The sequence below is a fragment of the Bos grunniens genome, chromosome 6 (genome assembly GCF_055505025.1).
Source record: "Bos grunniens cultivar Pamir isolate PY7600 chromosome 6, Bosgru_T2T1.0, whole genome shotgun sequence".
Taxonomy (NCBI): domain Eukaryota; kingdom Metazoa; phylum Chordata; class Mammalia; order Artiodactyla; family Bovidae; genus Bos; species Bos grunniens.
Window position 1 is genome coordinate 3,261,196 of NC_141170.1, and position 17,778 is coordinate 3,278,973.

The 17,778-nt window shown below is 62.7% G+C and overlaps 1 protein-coding gene across 8 annotated transcripts in view; it reads right to left on the reverse strand.

Moving 5' to 3' along the window:
* Positions 1–4,045: 4,045 nt before the first annotated feature.
* Positions 4,046–17,778, reverse strand: part of SH3TC1 (SH3 domain and tetratricopeptide repeats 1) — a 62,765-nt gene continuing 49,032 nt past the window's right edge. For 6 of the 8 annotated variants that reach the window (XM_086407432.1, XM_086407431.1, XM_086407433.1 and 3 more), the window contains 7 exons: positions 17,626–17,670; positions 14,123–15,790; positions 11,127–11,307; positions 9,563–9,836; positions 8,531–8,681; positions 7,406–7,602; positions 4,046–4,382 (listed from right to left, as the gene is read on the reverse strand). In XM_086407432.1, coding sequence (XP_086263558.1) covers positions 4,161–4,382; positions 7,406–7,602; positions 8,531–8,681; positions 9,563–9,836; positions 11,127–11,307; positions 14,123–15,790; positions 17,626–17,670 — 2,738 coding nt within the window. In that variant the 3' untranslated portion in view covers positions 4,046–4,160. Of the gene's footprint in view, positions 4,383–7,405; positions 7,603–8,530; positions 8,682–9,562; positions 9,837–11,126; positions 11,308–14,122; positions 15,791–17,166; positions 17,235–17,625; positions 17,671–17,778 lie in introns of those variants that run through there. The other 2 variants (XM_086407436.1, XR_015166070.1) reach the window with 2 other exon arrangements.

Genomic DNA, 17,778 nt, shown 5'->3' on the forward strand with positions numbered 1-17,778 from the left:
CCCCCTTCCCAGGATTCAGGGCTAACCCAGCCCAACAATTGTGAAATTGTTGAGCACAGCCCCGGGGTGAGCAAGGGCCCTGCTTCAGCCAGAAGTGACTGCCCTGGGTTGGGGGGAGTCGTGCCCCGCGGCATCCCCATAGACCCAGGCCCACCTGGAAGGCTGCCCTCTGCTCCACAAGGGAGGCCCTGAAGTCTACGCTGCCCGGGGGCCTCAGCCTTGCAGAAGGGCGGCTGAGAGCCTGGGGTCCCGATACCCAGGCTTCCCTGTCTCCCTCTGTCCTCAGCTCCTGGTGTTAGGAGCTGAGCCTCAAGGCCTCATGTGTGGACTTGTAGAGCCTGGAGAGTGTGGGCAGTGGGCAGGTGAGGATGGAGGTCTCTGGGGAGGGGAGCTGGTGTGTTGCTGGATGTGGGTCCTTTCAGGCGGGGCTCCAGGTTGCAGGCACACCTGGGTCTCAGCCTCAGTATTTGTTATCTGTGTTTTGTAACGAGTGATCACAAGCACAGTGGCTCAAAACACGCCTGCTTCTCATCTCACAGTTTCTGTGGTCAGTTCTCTGCTTGGGGTCTCAGCAGAATCTCATCAATCTGGGCTGTGATCTCATCTGAGAATCAGGAGCCCCTTCCAGGCCATGTGGTCGTTGGCAAAATGCATCTCTTTATGGAGCAGGAGGGAGGTCCCCATACCCTGGAGGGCTGCCAGCTGGGAGCCGGTCAGCTCCTCACCTCGTGGCCCCCTCCATAGGAAATTTGCTCCATGGCATTCTTCAAGCTGGTAGATCCTTTCTGCAGCACACAGCTCTCTGCAGGGAAGGTGGGGCCCACTTATAAAGGACTCACCCGAATAGGTCAGGCCCAGCTTGTTTGAGAAACTCAGTCAACCGATTAGAGACCTTAATTACATCTGCAAAACCTTCACCTTTGCACATATATAACCTAACTAATGAGAAGGAAATGGCAACATACCCCAGTGCTCTTGCCTGGAGAATCCCATGGACAGAGGAGTCTGTCAGGCTACAGTCCATGGGGTCGCGAGTTGGAAACGACTTAGCGGCTAAACCACCACCACTACCACCAAACTAACTAAGGGAGGGAAACCCCATCACATTCTCAGTTTAACTCAGGAGGGGGGTTATATTGGCTATTTTAGAATTCTGCCTTCCCTCTGGGTGTGGAGACAGCACGCTGGTGGGGAGCCCCCGGGCCTTGCGGTCAGGAAGGGTGCTGTGCGACCCTGGGCAGGTTGCTCTCCTTCTCTGTTTGGGAAGGTGTGTGGGAGAGCCTTCAGGGACCCCCCGCAGGGAGTGTGATTTTATCCTCAACCCCAGGGGCTCCTCCAGGAGGGGCCACTTGTGGCTCAGCCCATGCCTGGCCCGCAGGGGTCATTGAGTTTGCACAGGAGATGCCCACACAGCAGGTGCACAGTGAACCCAAGTGAGAAGGTGCCTGGATGCACCCAGTGGAGACACTGGCTTGGCAGGGCCCCTGGGCTGTATGTCCCTGTGCTGGATGCACACCTGTCTCACACCCACCACCTTGGTGAAAGAGGAGGTGGGGGCCTTGCTTGCCGGGGCCCTGGCCACTGCAGCAGCAGAGCAGGACTGGAGCCGAGTCGGCCGGGGCCCACGGCAGCCAAACGCTGGCCTCCACCTGCCTGCTCCATGCCTCGGCCACCAATGGGGGCTGGGCGTGGGGGCTGGCGGCCCTGTGGTGTGTGCCTGCTCCATGCTGGTACACAGCTTCTCGTCACGCTCAGGACCCTGGTGTGGAGTTTGGTTTTGGTTACAGATGAAGAAGAGACTGAGGGTCTGAGAGGCTGGGCGATTTGATCAGAGTGACTCAGGTTCTGGATCCGGGTTCTGTAGCCTGCGGTTGCTGGAGCTCGGCCCTTGGCAATCATCACCATTAATAGGAAACAGGCCACTATTAGCCCCGGCTCTGAGCTGAGCCCTCGGCATCTCAAATCCTCACGTCAACCCTAGACGCAGCGATCATCAGCTGTGTCTTAGTTGCGACCAGACTGGGACTCTGAGAAGTAAAGCTTCTCGCCCGAAGCCCCACAGCCTCTACGTGAGAAGCTGGGATTTGAACCCACAGGTTGGACGACTGGGCCTCACCTGGACCTCCAGGTCTGCCGCCCTAGAGCAAGGGGTCCTGGGCTGCCCGAGCCCCCCGGGGGCCTGGGTCGTGGGGCTGGGACCCCAGATGGGAGTGGCGGAAACCTAACTGCTCCTGGACGGCCAGAGACCCGCAGGTTCCGAGGCAGGTGGTGGACCAGGAGTGACCTGGGCCCCACCCCGCGTGGCTGCAGGCCCGGCCGGGCAGCTGCCCAGCGAGCCCGTGACCTCAGAGCGCTGTAACCCTGGGGTCACCGCGCGGCTGCAGGCCCGGCCGGGCAGCTGCCCAGCGAGCCCGTGATCTCAGAGCGCTGTAACCCTGGGGTCACCGCAATGGGGCTTCCCGCCGCCTCCAGCACGGGCCGTCACGTCTTCGTGTTTTCAATTACAGTGCGGCCTCCGCCCGCTGTGCGCACCCACCCAGCCCTCAGAGAAGGCAGCCCAGGGTCAGGGTTACAGGGAAGTCTGTTGGCCCTGCTGCTGGGACCTGCCGCTTCTGGAGAGTTCTCTGCTGTCCCCTGGCGGTAGAGGCCTGGGCGGTCGGGGGTAGCCATACAGGCATGTCTAAGCAGAGAGAGGACTTTGGGGCTCAGGGGTCTGGACCCCAGGACCAGAGAATGGTGGAGCGCCCCTGCCCACCTCCCCCCGACTCTGGGCCTTCCAGGCTCCGCCTCCTGGGTGCAGAAACAAACCAGGGGTCTCCTGACTCTGTTTCCTTCTGTTAATGAGGGTCCTGGGGAGAGGGATGGGAGGGGCCATGACTGCTCGGTGGTCCAGGAGGCTTCTTTGGGGACACAGAGATGTTGGAACTAGCCAGAGTGGTGGTTTCACAGCATTGCAGGTGTACCATATACCACTGAATTATTCACTTTTAATGGTAGGTTTTACGTGATGTGTGGGCTTCCCTGGCAGCTCAGATAGCGAAGAATCTGCCTTCAGTGCAGAAGGCCTGGGTTTGATCCCTGGAGCCCACTCCAGTGTTTTTGCCTGGAGAATCCCATGGACAGAAGAGCCTGGAGGGCTACGAGAGGTCCACGGGACTGCAAAGTCGGGCATGACTGAGCGACTAAGCACACACATGGGCACACACACGACGCTCATTTCATGTCATCAAAAGAGAATCTCAGAAGGGCGCCGTGGGGCTGCCCACAGCCTCCGAGCCTCAGCACCCCGTCTGTGGGTCAGGAGCCGGTTTCAGCCCTGCCTGAATTCCCAGCCCTCGGCGGGCCGCGGGGAGGGACGGGAGAGGGGGCAGGGCTGGGGTAGGCGGTCCAGATAAGCCTTCAACTACACTCAGCACCCAGTGGCTGTCACTTGGGCTGGAGGCCCTGCCACCGTGTGTCCCGACGGCTGACCAGAAGCTGCAGGTGGGACTGGCCAGGCTGGGCCAGAGGACACCCAGGTGGGGGAATATTTGGAATCCCTTCTCCTGTCTCCGTGACAGACGAGGGGCAGAGATGTTTGGGGTAGGTCCCTGCCCTCAGGTCCTAACGGGGCACCTGATGTGAGGCAGGCTGGCAGGCTGGCGCAGGGCTGAGTGCACTGGCCTCTGGCTCTCTGCCCCTTCCTACCTGCTGTGTGACTGCGGGCAACGCACCTAACCTCTCTGTGCCTCCGTTTCTTCAGCCGTTCATCAGGAGACAAACAGTCCTGACCTCGAAGTGTGCTTCGAGCATTCCAAGCAGAGAGGCCCCAGCGCTGGACACTCGGTGAGGGTATAGGGGAGGGAGAAGGTGCCCAGGGAACCCCACGACCCGCAGCTGACCGGCTGGGGGGACCTGGCCTGGGACGACTGGACCCCCAGTCCTACCCGCCCACACCCAAGGATGGGGTGCAGCAGCGGAACGGCCCCCCGGGGACGGGGCCTGATCCCCGCACACTCCCCAGGAGGCAGTCCCGGGACGGGGGAGCCTGGGGACTCCAGAGGGCTCTCTACAAAAACACATTTATTGCTGCTTTCCCCTTGACTGCATGCGTCCCTTTCCCAGGAAGCCAGCCCCTGAGACCCTGGGCCAGCCGGGGGCCGTGCCTGCAAGCACTGGGCTCAGGACGGGGGCCCGGGGGCCAGGCGGCCCCGGCGGACGCTGAGCTCCGTGGCGAAGGTCCGCGCCTTCTGGTAGAAGAACAGGGACGTCTCGCGGTCGAGCAGGGAGTGGTGGTAGATGGAGGCCAGGCGCGCGCACAGCTTCATCTGGGCCCGCTTGCTGCCCAGGCCCATGGCCGCCGCCAGCGCCAGCTGGTAGTACCCGGCCGCGTCCAGCGGGTCCTGGAGGCAGATGGCGAGTCAACCGAGGGGACAGCACCGCACCAGGGAAGGGGACCTCGGGGGAGCTTCTCCCTGGGCTAGGCCCCCAGGCCAGGGCAGCTCCAGGGCTGGCCTGCAACAGCGCTCCAGGCGGGCAGGACACTTGCTCGCCCCAGACGGGCCAGCTTTGGCGCCTCTGGACGGGCCCTGCGTGTTTCTCCCAGGGAGGAGCCCCCTGTTCCGCCCAGGGCTGCCTGAAACCAACTGGCCATCTACGGGGGCCTGGACTGCTGTCCCGGTGGCCCTGGGAGCCCTGGTCCCTGCTCCCCGCCTTGACCCTGGAGCCGGGGCCTCGGACCTTGTAGGACCTGGTCCCCTCCTCCTGGAAGCCTCTTTCCTGCTCACCCCCGGGGCCTCTGGAAGATAATCCGTGGCTTCCCCTTGGGCTGAGCTGAGGTCTGGGAGGCTGGGGTCTGAGAGGTCCCTGCAGGGCCATGTGGTCCAGGGTGGCCTGGCTTGACCCCTGAAGCCCAGATCCACGCTAATGCCAACATACCCGGCCTTTTGCACCAGGCCCGGTGCGAAGCGGCTCACAGGCGTCACCTCTCAGAATATCCCGCCACCCTGAGGGGGCGTGACCCGCCCCCCCTACCCCGCAGGACATGGGCTCCCAGTTCAGACGCATCTTTGCCCTGGACGCACTGTCCCCAGGCTGGGGTGTCCCACGTCCCCTCACCCCTGCCAACTCTGCCTCCCACCCCAGTCTCCACGTCTCCCCTGGAGGTCCCCCGAGGGCCGGCACTAAGCCCAAGCCTGCCCGTCCCCTCCTGCTCACAGGGGCTCCCCAGGACAGAGGACAAAGTCGCCAGCCTTGGTTCGTCACTGACCCTCACACAGAGCAAGGACCCAGAGGACAACGGAAGCAGGCATGTGGAGCAGTCACTGTCCCCTGGCCAGGCAGGGGGACCCTGTGTGTGTGTGTGTGTGTGTGCGCGCACGCTCGGGGGAGAGGGCAGGGAGCCAAACACAGCTGACTCTGGGCAACAGCACCCACCAGGTGCGACTGGCCTGAAGCACAGGGAAGCTTGGCAGCTTGTGGGAGCCTGGGAAGCACCTCACTCAGCCTGGGGTGGGAGCAGAGGGCTTCCTGGAGGAGGCGGCATCCCAACTAAATGGAAGGAGCTGGCCAGAGTGGGTGGCGGAGGGGGCGGCGTGTGTATTCCTGTGCACGTGTGCACATGTGTGTAGAAGCTAGTGGGTGGCAGGTCCAGGATTCACACCCACGTCTTTCCTCGTCCAAGTCTTGCTCCTTCTGCTATGACACAACACGCACGGGCTAGAGAGTCGGTCGGTGAAGATGCCCCAGCAGCCCCCACCTCCAGGGCAGAGCCCCAAGGCCCCCCTTTCTGCACAGGGCCGCAGGGTCCCCATCACTGAAGCCCCGGCCCACTGCCCCTCATTCTGCCCTAATCAGCTGCCCATGCCTAGCCTAGTCCCCTCCCTGCCCTGTGAGGGCACCAGCTCCTGCTTCAGCAAAGCAGTTGAAGAGCGAACCACACAAATCCTGAGCAGCTCGGGGCCTGGGTCTCGGGGGGAGGGCTCAGCTGCAGGGCACCACTGCCCATGGAATCCCCCAGCACTGGACATAGCAGTGGCTGTAGGGATGACTTATGGCCAGCAGGTGGCGCCAGTGCAGTCAGGCCCGCCTAGTCAGGGGGCTGGGGGTTACCCGTGGGCAGTAGGGGGTCTTCCAGGGCCACTCCAGCTCCTAGCTGCCGCTAGTTGGGGAGGGGGACGGGGAGAACTCAGCCCCGGGCTGGGGCACCCTCACTTCTCAACCCACACAGATCAGGGATGCCGTGCAGAGGCAGGGCTAGACCCAGAGTAGGGGTGATGTCTGCCTGTATGGGGAGGGGGGAAGGGGCAATAAGGAGACATCCCCGGGCCCTTGTCTCATCCACCGCAGGATTCACAGACGAATGGAAAAGTGGCCCCAGCTCCCACCACTGCAGCTCCGACAGGGCAGGGGCTCAGCCAGGGTGCTGGGTGTTCCTGCTGTAAATCCTGGGGCAAGTCACGCCCCACCCCAGCCCCGGTTTCCCTCTCTGTGCAGTGAGATGATAAAGAGGACATGCCCTCTCCCCCAATCCAGGTGATATGAGGATTCCAGGAAGGAGGAAAGGGAAGCCTCCTTTCCTTTCCACAGACTGGCAGCCTTCCTGGAGGAGGTGTCAGGGTGTGGGCTGTGCCTTGCACCCTGAAAATGAAAGTGTTAGTTGCAACCCCGTGGGCTGCGAGCCCGCCAGGCAGCTCTGTCCGTGAGGATCCTCCAGGCAAGAATACCGGAGTGGGTTGCCATGCCCTCCTCCAGGAGATCTTCCCGACCCAGGGATCGAACCCGAATCTCCTATTGTCTCCTGCACTGGCAGGTGGTTCTTTCCCTCTAGCGCCACCCGGGAAGCCCACCTTGCAACATGGTCTCTGGGAATAATGGTGCCATTTCCCCCCGTGGCTCAGCTGGTGAAGAAGCCGCCTGCCACGCGGAGACCTGGGTTTGATCCCTGGATTGGGAAGATCCCCTGGTGAAGGGAAAGGCACCCACTCCAGTATTCTGGCCTGGAGTAGTTCAGGGGATCCCAAAGAACTGGAAAGGACTGTTATTTCACGTTCTCACTTTCACTTTCCCCCACCCTAGGAAGGTCTTTATCCACCTCCTACATTTTTTGTGGCTCACTCCTGGTGGACAGGCAAGACCCAGCCTTGCAGTCACCCCATCCAGAAGCCCCCTGCCACCCACCTACACTCATTTTGCCCTTTACCCAGTGGCAGCTTCCCCCACCAACCCTGAGCTCTTGAGGGCAAGGCCTGACCCGCCTGGAAGCAAGGACGGTGTCCACTGGCCTCGCCAGCAGCTCACAGCGGGGCCCAGAGCTCTGGGGAGACCCCCAGGACTCGAGGAAAAGGACCGCGATGCCTCCCTCGCACCAAGAGCCGGGCGACGGCCCCCACGCCCCGCACCCAGCCCTGCCCGCACCCCTCTCAACCTTGAGGTCGTAGAAGATGATGTTGCCAAGCGCCAGGTACACCTTCACGTAGTACAGGGTCTCCTCGTCGAACTCCAGCGGCGAGGTGCAGAGCGACAGCGCCTTGAGGTAGAAGTGCTCGGCCAGCTCGCCGTGGCCCAGCCGCTGGTGCAGGGCGGCCAGCCGGTGGCAGGCCACCCGCTGGCTCAGCTGGTCCCCTGGGGATGCCGAGGGGGCGGATGCCGTCTCACAGCCCCGGCCAGTCCCCTCCCACCCCCAGACCGACGTCCCATTCGTGCTAAGTTGCTTCAGTTGGGTCCGACTCTGCGGCCCCAGGGACTGCAGCCCACCAGGCTCCTCTGTCCACGGGATCCTCCAGGCAAGGAGACTGGAGTGGGCTGCCATGCTCTCCTTTTCCCGTCTTTAAGGGGCACCTCTTGATGCCCGCTCTCCTGGCACCTCGGGGATGTGGCAAAGTCGTGGAGCAGGACACCCCCCAGCCCAGGCCTGCACAGAGTCCCCTGGACAGGGAGCTTTGCTTACTGTTCTGACCGGGAGAACGCAGAAGCCCTGCAGTTTGTGCCCCGGCAGACACGACCTTGGGCCTCCCTGCTGTATCCTCAGCCGCCCTCCACCCCATCCTTGGTGGGAAGTCACCAGATGACGCTGCCTGCAAAATCCTCCCCCTTCCAGGGTGAGCTCTGCAGGTGAAGGCCCCCCAGGGGCCCACCTACTGTGTGCTCGGCCCTGTCGGGCTCCTTGCCTCGGGGAAGACAGACGGCCTAGAAGAGCCGGGCATGGAGGGACAGGCCCCCGGAGAGGAGGACGGGTTTTGGCCGGCAGAGAGCAGTGGGGCCCGGGGCCAGCGAGGAGGGGAGGCCTGGAGGGCACAGCAGGCAGAAAGGCACCGGGTGGCCCTGCCTGGCAGGTCCCTGAATGTCCGTGGTGCAGGGCGCCCCGGCCGGCCCCTTGGCCAGCAAGGTAGGGGCAGGGCGGGGGCACAGAACTGACGATGCTCAGGCGGGGCAGGACAGGTTCTCAGCAGCCTGGCCCGGGGCGGGGGAGAGGAGCCTGCGGGCCCGGGCAACTCACGCCCTGCCCAGACCTCAGGGGTGGGGGGCCCTCGGGGCGGGGTGTGGAGCTCACCCAGGGTGAGGCTGAGTGCCAGGGCCGTGTGGGCGAACTCCAGGCCCTCCTGGGGCGTCTCTGTCTCAGCCAGCAGCGCGGACAGCTTGTTGCACAGCCGCAGCTCGGCCTCCCGGCTCCCCGTGGACACCGCCAGGGGCAGTGCCCGGTCCTGAGGGGACAGAGGCAGGTCAGGCCTCCTCCTCCCACAACAGGCAGCCAGGCTCGTGCCGTCCTGAGGGCCCCCAGTTCTGCCCCCATGAACCCCCTGGAGCCTCGCGTGCTAGGTTGCTTCAGGCATGTCTGACTCTTTTGTGACTCCCTGGACTGTAGCCCGCCAGGCTCCTCTGTCCATGGGATTCTCCAGGCGAGAATACTGGAGTGGGTTGCCGTGCCCTCCTCCAGGGGATCCTCCTGGCCCAGGGAGTGAACCCGCGTCTCCTACGTCTCCTGCACTGGCACTGGGAGGCGGGTGCGGTACCACTAACGCCACCCGGGAAACCCTCCCCTCCACCCCACACCATCAGCCCGCAGCAGTGTGCCAGACCCGGGGCCCTGGGGCGTGAGCAAGGGGTGTGAGCCTTGCCCGTCAGGCTGCACTGCACGCCCTTAGACCAGCCTTGCTCCTCCTGGGTGCAGGGGGCCTGGCCAGAGGGTCCAACATGCCCTGGGCACCAAAGAGGCTGCTTTGATCTGTACCCTGGGGCCCAGCCTCATGCGAGCTGGTCAGACAGAGGCGGAGACGCCTCCCTCCCCAGGAGGCACGTGCAGACGTGAGCCCGGTCCGGCGGCCCTGCATCTGCTGCGCTGTGTGCCCTTGGACCTGCCCCTGCGCCTCTCTGAGCTGCTTTCCTGCTCTGTAGAATGCGGGCAGGCCCTGCCTCACAGGGTTGTGTGGCTCTGTCCCGCCCAGGCTGGGGCTGGGGGTTGGGACGGTCCCTGACCAAACCACCCGGAAGCTAAGCCTGTGTACGAGGTGGGGAGGTCCTGCCCCCCAGGAGGGTCGCCCCTGAAGCCCACTCGCCTGGACCCACGGGGCGCGGCGGCGCTCACCCGGTAGAATGACACCGCTTTCTCGCGATCCCAGGTCCCGTTGAAGAAGATGTCTCCGGCCTCCTCGAAGAGCTGCAGCCCCAGGCCGGGGTCCCCTGTGTACAGGGCGGCGTTCTGCGCCGCCTGGATGTACAGGTCCACCAGCTCGCTCTGCCGTAGCACGTAGTAGATCTTCCCCGCCTGCAGCCAGGCGTGCGCCTCCTTGTCCTTTTTCAGCAGGTCGATGAAAACCCCCAGGCTGCGCTTGGTGTACTCCAGGGCGGACCTGTAGGCTCTGGGGTTAGATAGAGGTGGGTGCTCAGAGCCGGCCTCCCGGGCCGGCCGCCCCCCTGCGTGGAGGGGACCGGGCTCTTCCCGGGGGCCCGTCTGGCCACCCTGGACCTGGGGCATCAGGGGGCCAGAGCCTGCGTGTCCAGGCTGACTGGAGACCAGGGCAACACACGGCCCTCGTCCAGCAAAGGTGAGGAGGTCTTCCGGAGGGAAGCAGGTGGCCGTGAGGCCTTAAGGAGTGAGCGATTCGTCTCTGCCCCACCTCCACACACACAGGCCCACGTCACCTCCAGACACAGCAGGGATCATGGCCCCTGGGCAGAAATGTAGAGCCCATCCAGGCCAGGGGTTCTGACATGGATGGAGCATCAGAACCACCCAGGGGGCTGGTCAGACACAGATGGCAGGGCCTGGCTCTCGGAGCTGCTGGCTCAGGAGGTCCAGGCTGAGGCCTGCCACGCGTGTGTGCTCAGTCGTGTCCCGCTTTTTGTAAACCTGCGGACTGTAGCCCACCAGGCTCCTCTGTCCACGGAATTCTCCAGGCAAGAATATTGGAGTGGGTTGCCATGCCCTTCTCCAGGGGATCTTCCTGACCCAGGGATCGAACCTGCGTCTCTTGCATCTCCTGCATTGGCAAGCGGGTTCTTTACCGCTGAGCCCCCTGGGAAGCCTAGCAACGCACATCTCCAACCAGCACCCAGGTGACGGGGACCTGCTGACCCCGGGACCCCACTTGGAGGAGCCTTGGTCAAGGTTGTGGGCCCACTGGTCCTGCTGTGAAACTGAAGCCCCAGGGTAAGAGGCGTCCCTCCTGAGTCCAGGGAATCCAGCCCCTTCTCTGCTCTCAAGGAGCCCCCACGCTGGATGGGGTGTTATGGGACTCCGCCAGCCTGCGAGCTGTGTGGTCCAGCCATCTGTTCCCCACCCTCGGTCAGGACGCTCTGGGTGGGCTTCACAGGTGACCCCGAAACCCTGCTCCGGGGAAGCAAGTGGGGCAGTCACTGTCTCCTGTGGACTAGGACCCTCCAGGCACACACGGTCCCTGTCCTCACACGTGAGGGGACAAACGAGACCAGATTACGTGGCCTAGCACTGGGCCAGCGGGAGAACACTCAGGGCAGGCTGGGGCCAGCTTCCAGAAGCTACCATGGCAGGGAGGATGACTCAGAAACACATGCTTCACCCCCGCCCTTGGGGACAAGACAGAGCTTGCTGGCTTGGCGCCCGCCGCCACAAGGACAGAGGGCTGTCCTGGGACGGCGTCCGCACCCTCCCGCCCGGGGCCGGCCCTCACCGCTCGGTGCCCAGGGACAGGTAGAGCTGGCTAATGGTCTCCAGGAGCTGCCCCTCCAGCACCTTGTCGTTCACTCTGCGGGCCAGAGAGAGCTGAAACTCGTGGTAGACGACGCAGCGGGCCTCGTTGGGCACAACCGCACTGTAGAAGTGGCAGAGCCGCTGGACGGCGAGCAGCTGGCCTGGCGGGAGACGGAGGGAGAGGCCCTGTCAGGCTCTGCAGCGGCCTTCGAGGGGCTGCGGCCCCTGAAGCGTGCCCGCGTCTGTGAGCTGGGGTCGCTCCATGTGGGGACAGGCTGGGTGTCCGGCTCGAGGTCACACAGCCGGCCAGCAGCCGTGACGGGGCCAGGCAGGGCACGTCACAGGTGCTCAAGGGACAGTGCTGGTCACTGGAGAACTCCCAGGCTGGGTGGTCCCGACTGGGCTCCCCTGATGGACCGGGACATGTTTCTGCTTCACAAAGCTCCTCCCAGACAGACAGGGGCTGCATGCGAGCATGCTCAGCTGCTCAGTCGTGTCCGACTCTTTGCAGCCTCGACAAGGCAGACAAGTAAGCTGAGTCCAAAGCTGGAGCAAAAGACATGCGGTGGAGACGGGATTCAAATCCGGCTCCTGCATTCCACAGTCGATGCTCCTTCGTGAAGCCGGGCTCCAAGCCCACAGCCTTACTCGCCTGTTCTAAAGCCAGAGGAATGGAAACAACTGGGAACTTACACTACTGAAAATGACCCGGCGGTGAACAAGCCAAGAGAAGACCTGATGACACCACAAACCAACCAGACCTAACAGAGCGCAGAGCACACCCCCAACGACAGCAGAACACAACATCCTCCACGTGCCCATGGGACATTCTCCAGGACAGACTAGAGGCTGCCTCTCAGAACCATCTTCAGTAAGCATAAAAGGGTCAAAAGCATACGAGGCATATCTTCCAGGAGCAATGAATGAAGTAAGAAATCAGTAACACAAAGGAGTTTGGAATATTCACGTATCTGTAGAAATGAATAGCACATTCCTAAATCACTGGGCTTCCCTTGTTGCTCAGTCGGTAAAGAATCTGCCTGCAACGCAGAGACCCGGGTTTGATTCCTGGGTCGGAAGATCCCCTGGAGAAGGAAATGGCAACCCACTCCAGTATTCTTGCCTGGAGAATCCCATGGACAGAGGAGCCTGGCAGGCTACAGTCCGTGGGGTTGGTCGCAAGAGTCAGACACGACTTAGCATCACCACCAAATCACCAGTGGGTCAAAGAGGGAAACTGGGGACTTCCTTGGTGGCCCAGTGGTTAAGATTCTGCACTCCCAATGCAGGGGACCTGGGTTCAATCCTTGGTCAGGGATCTAAAGCCTGCACGCTCCAACTAAGATTTTGTATGCTGCAACCAAGACCGGCTCAATCAAATAGCTAAGTATTTTAGAAGATAAACAACCAAAAACGAATAAAAATTTCAGATAAAAAACCTAAAGTTCACCCTTAAGAAACTAGAAAAAGTTAACTCGATCCAAGGCAAGCAAACGAAAGGAAAAATCAAAGTTCAAGAGGAGACGATAAAACAGTAAAGTAGAGAATGGAAACACAGACAACAGTGAAACCAATGACAGTTCTTTGAAAAGGTTAACGAAAGTGACAAACTTTTAGCCAGACTGACCAAGCAAAGGAAGGAGGGAGCCGGAGAGGACTAGAATTGGGAGGGGTACATGGGACATCACCACGGATCTCGCGGAAAAAAGGGGAAGCTGTGAGCGACCGTACACCAACAAATGAGCCGACCTCGATGAAAGGGACAAACCGAGAAAGACACAAACCAGTGAAACGCACTGAAAATGGAACCAGCGCAAGGACTGGGTGACCCGGGGTCAGCACTGCCCTCAGTCCCCTCCCTGCTCCATATGGCGGAGGGGCAGACCCCCTGACCCCCGGAGGACCTCCTGGGTCCCCCAGCTTTGCACTCCCAAGTCTGAATCCCCTAGTGCCTAGGCTGGGGGCGTGGGGGTCACAGAAGTTTTCTGAGAGGCCAGCGGGGGGCCAAGTGCCCTTGGTGACCATGGCCCACACCCGCCCAAGGCTGCAGGGCAGGTCGGGGGACCCAGCTCCTGGCCCCTCCTGGAGGTCCAGGGGATCCCCCTTCCAGCCTCACTGAGCAGAAACCACATCCCTCAGTAGCACCCCAGTGCTCTCAGGAAAATGCCAAACCACAGCCTGAGGTCTGGGGCCCCTGCCTAGCTTCCCACCTGAGGCTCTCACCTTCATCACCTGAGCCACTCCGAACTGGGCACACCCCGCAGGGCCCAGTCGCTCACCCCAGGGCCTTTGCACAGGCTGCTGCGCCTCCTGCCAGGCCCCCTCCCGTACTTGGCTAAATTCTTCTCTTCCCTTGGGTCCCAGACTAAACAGCCGGCCCCCTACCAGCTAGGGCCTGGAGCCGCCCCACCATCAAGCTGAGTGCCTGCTTCTGGGGCTCTCGTGACCTGAGCATCTGTGTCCTGTGGCTTGGCCGCCAGCCCCCAGTGAGGACCACCTGGGCCTGTTTGCTGGTGGAGCCCCGCCCATCGCCTGCCACTCGCAGCAGCTTCCCCGCACGCTCTGGGCCTGGGGAGGTGCCTGGTGTGCCCGGCTGTTGGGAGATGCTAAGGATACAGCGCCAGCAGAGCACCCGGTATGCGAAGCCCACATGGCCGCTTTGGCTTGGCTGCCCCCCTGCCTGGCCTGGGCTGTGTCCAGGGTCACCCACTGCCTGTCTGCCCGAGACTGCCAGGATTCCCGGCCTCGGGACTTTCAGTGCAGAAAGCAGGATGGTCCCAGGCAACCTGGCATGAGCTGGTTGCCATGGTGACATCTGACCCAGCATGGGGCACCTCAAGGCACCCGCTGGTTCCCAACACTTGGCATTCTCGGTGGAGAAGCGACTGCTTGCCTCCGATTTGCACCCCCCAGGACGCTCTGAACAGAAGTGCAAAGAGCCCTTGCTCCCCAGGCAGCCCCCTGCCCAACACTCACTCTCCCAATGGTCCATCTCCACAGCAACCAGGAAGGCCCACTCGTAGTAGCACTTGGCCTGCCGGGCGAGCGCCCTGCGGGTGCACAGGTCCCCCAGCCGCAGCAGCACCCGGGTGAAGTCCGGGCTGCCCTCCCTGCTGGGCAGCCGCGAGAAGAGCTTCACGGCCTCCAGGAGGTAGTGCTGGGCCAGCCCGCCGGCGCCGGCCTGCAGACACAGGGCCCCGAAGTTGGCCAGGACCACCGCCTCGTTCTGCGGGCGGCTCAGGCGCCGGGCCACCCTCAGGGCACAGTAGTAGCTCTCGGCCGCTCGCCGGGTCCTGCCAGTTCTTTTCAGTGCAATGGCCATCATGTTGGTGATCAGACCCTCTTGGTCTGGGGTGGCCACCGCGGCCTCCAGGAGGGACTCCAGGATGCCCAGGGCTGCCGGGCTCTGCCTGTGAAGGACATGCAGCCAGGCCAGGGCCACCAGGCGGTCCACGACAGTGCAGCCGCCCAGCCGGGCGTCTGTCTCCACGGCCTGAGCCATGAAGGCGATGGCCCTGCCCTGCCACCCGTGCTGGCTGTACAGCTGGGCCAGGCTGGCGTAGACAGTGCCATGTAGGGCCTGCCCGGACCCAGAGGCCAGGGTGGCCAGTGCCCGCCGGAGGTAGTGAGCAAGCTGGGCGGGCAGGAGGGGGAGCCGCGGGCTGTTCTGCAGGACCAGGGCCGCGCTCCGGAGCGCGCTGCCCAGCGAGCCCTGTGCCCGCAGCGAGGCCACCCTGATGCAGCTCAGCGCCAGGTGCGGCAGGCACCTTTGGCTGTAGATGCTTGCCAGCAGCAGATAGCAGTCCATGGGCCAGGAGGTGCCCGGGGTCCCCGCTGCCTCGGGCAGCAGCAGCAGCAGCCTCTCCAGGAAGGGCATGGCCTCCTCCGGCTGCTTGAGGCGGGCATGGTGCTTGGCCAGCAAGAAGCAGGCCCGGGCCTCGGCCTGCGGGCTGCGGCTGCTGATGGCCCTCCGCAGGGCCAGGGTCAGGAGGCTGGAATCAGCCTCAGAGCTGCCGACGTGGCCGGGCGTCCCCAGGAGCAGGGCCAAGGCCTTGGGCACCACCTGGGCGCACTTCTCCTTGTTCTTCTGCCGCAGGTAGACTGAGGCCAGGCTGGTGTACACAGCCGCCACCAGGACCAGGTCCCCGAAGCGGCCCCCGAGCACCCCCAGGGCTTCCTCGAAGTACACGCGGGCCTGGGACAGCTTCAGCTGCCGCACGCACAGCCGTCCCAGCAGGAAGCAGAGCCTGGCCAGGGCCATGGGCAGCCCAGCTTTTTTGGCCACCCCACGGGCCTCAGCCAGCCGCCTGACCAGCTCCTCCTCGTCGGTGAAGCCGCCGAACACGCCGCTCAGCGTGGGCGGGGAGAGGTCGTACAGGCCCTGGAAACCAGCCTGGAATCCCGGTGAGTCCAGGAACAGCAGCTGCGAGCCCAGGGCCTCTGGGTCGGCCCCGTCATCTCCTGTGTCCAGGCAGAAGAAGGGCTCCTCGGTGTCTGGCAGGCTTGCACCACTGGACGCCCTGTGGATACCGGGGGACCCTGGTTCCTCGGGGCAGCCCCGGCAGGACTTGCATTGTTCTAGAACATTCTTCACAGTCTGCAGGATCTCCTGTGGCTCTGGGTTCAGGCAAGGTGGGGACATTTCTGCAAATGACCAAAATGCCCGGACGGGTGAGAGTGGGATCTGAGTCCGGGCAGGCGGGGGCGTCTCTCTCCTGGCTGCAGCGTCCCCGTTGCCTCCCCCATAAGGCTTCCCTGGGCATCTGAGGTTGCCGTGGGCTGCTGGGCACACTGCAGGGCTCTAGGGGTGACTTTCCGGGAGGACATAGAGGAGGTTAGCCAAGCTTCTACCAACTAACATGCCTCACCGTAGTCCTCTCCTCTCGGCCATGTGCCGGAACCCAAGACATCAAGCTGTAGCCAACCAGAGCTACTGACCAGCGTGAGCTCCAAAGTGCCCTCAGAACTGACAGTGGAGTCAGCGTCCACCTGCGCGGCCCTAGCACGGGGGCCCCTCTGATGGGAACCCCGGGGTCCTGCTCGTCTGGGCTGGTTTGGGAATCAGGTTACTAAAAGGTTAAAACAAGGGCTGAAGAGTCTGGGGACAGGAGCTGCCCACGCCTGCCCTGCCCGCCGAGGGCCTATTGGCCTTGGATGGACTCAGCACCTGGAGGCATGTCCAGCCTTGAGGAGCAAACAAGCTACGTTTCCTGTTGGGAAAACACGGGCTTTGAAGGGGAATTTAGAAGGAAAGAAGCAGGAGGTAAAGACTCTTCTGTTTCAAGTTCAGTTGTAAAGTGTGTTCAAAGCTATTAGTTGGTAAAGGCTAGGAATTAGAAAAAACAAACAAACAAATACGGTTGAGCAGCAAATGTACAACTCGACCGTGTACTTGATTGGCTAAGAAACGCCCGCGTCTGTTGGAGGGGTGTGGTCTGCCCGGGGGGGGGGTCTTCCTGCATTATCCCTGTTACCCTGCCCCTGACAGCTGAGGTCCTCCCCAAGGCAGCCTGCAGAAATCTGGGGAGCGGGGAGGGCCCCGGGATAGCCCTGGGACCCAGGGGCTGCTTCCAGCCCCCCTCCAAGGGCCCCTTCCGTGTTTGTGCGTGGATGGATCCCATTCCCAGGAAATCTCAAAGGGTCCTCGGCTTGTGCGTCCCCAGGCTGTCCCTGAAGCAGACCGTCTGCTGTGGCGGAGCTGCAGGCGTGGGAAAGAGCACGTCCTCCAGGGACTTTTCCAACGTAAGGCTCCACGGTAGCGCCCTCTCCACCCCCTGCACTCCTCCAAGCAGCTCTCGGGGAAAGTCAGCTGCTCTGGGTTAAATGAAAGAAACCCAGGGACTTCCTGGTGGTCCAGTGGCTAAGTCTCGGCCTTCCAAACACAGGGGGCCTGGGTTTGCTCCCTGGTCAGGGAACGAGCTCCCACAAGCCCCAACTAAGAGTTTGCAAGCTGCACCTAAAACCTGGTGCAGCCAGAAAAAGAGAGAAAGAAAGAAACCCAGAGTCAGGCCTAAGCTCACCCCTTATGGCTCAGAATCCGCCTGCAGTGCGGGAGGCCTGGGTTCGATCCCTGGGTTCAGAAGATCCCCTGGAGAAGGGAAAGGTTCCCCACTCCAGTAATCTGGCCTGGAGAATCCCATGGACTGTATAGTCCATGGGATCGCAAAGAGCCGGACGTGACTGAATGACTTTTTCACTTTCGGGCAATGGCGGGGATGTGCTTCTTTGCTGGGGACAGTGCAGGAGGCCAGGCTATGGGCCGGGCAGTGGAGAGGTCACCCCACCTACACTGGGGGCAGTGTAGGGCGGTGGGCACAGTGCGGGGGGGAGCCTCACCTCCGCTTCACCCAACCTCCCCCCCAAGGCCAGACTGCATGTCACCAGCCCTTCCCCATAGAGGAGTGAGGTCCGTGGCCCGCGCCACCCCAAGGCCCAGCCCCACGCCCCAAGGGCTCCCAGGCCATGTGGGAAGGACGTACCTTGTTCCTCCTGCTGCTGCTGCGTCTCAGCTTCTTCTGACGTGTCTGAAAAGTCAGAGAGAAGGCCGGCATGACCCTGGGACCAGCGCCCTCTGGGTTGGGGCCAAGTCGGGGGGCAGCTGTAGGACGGTAACACCCCTGACACCAGCGCTG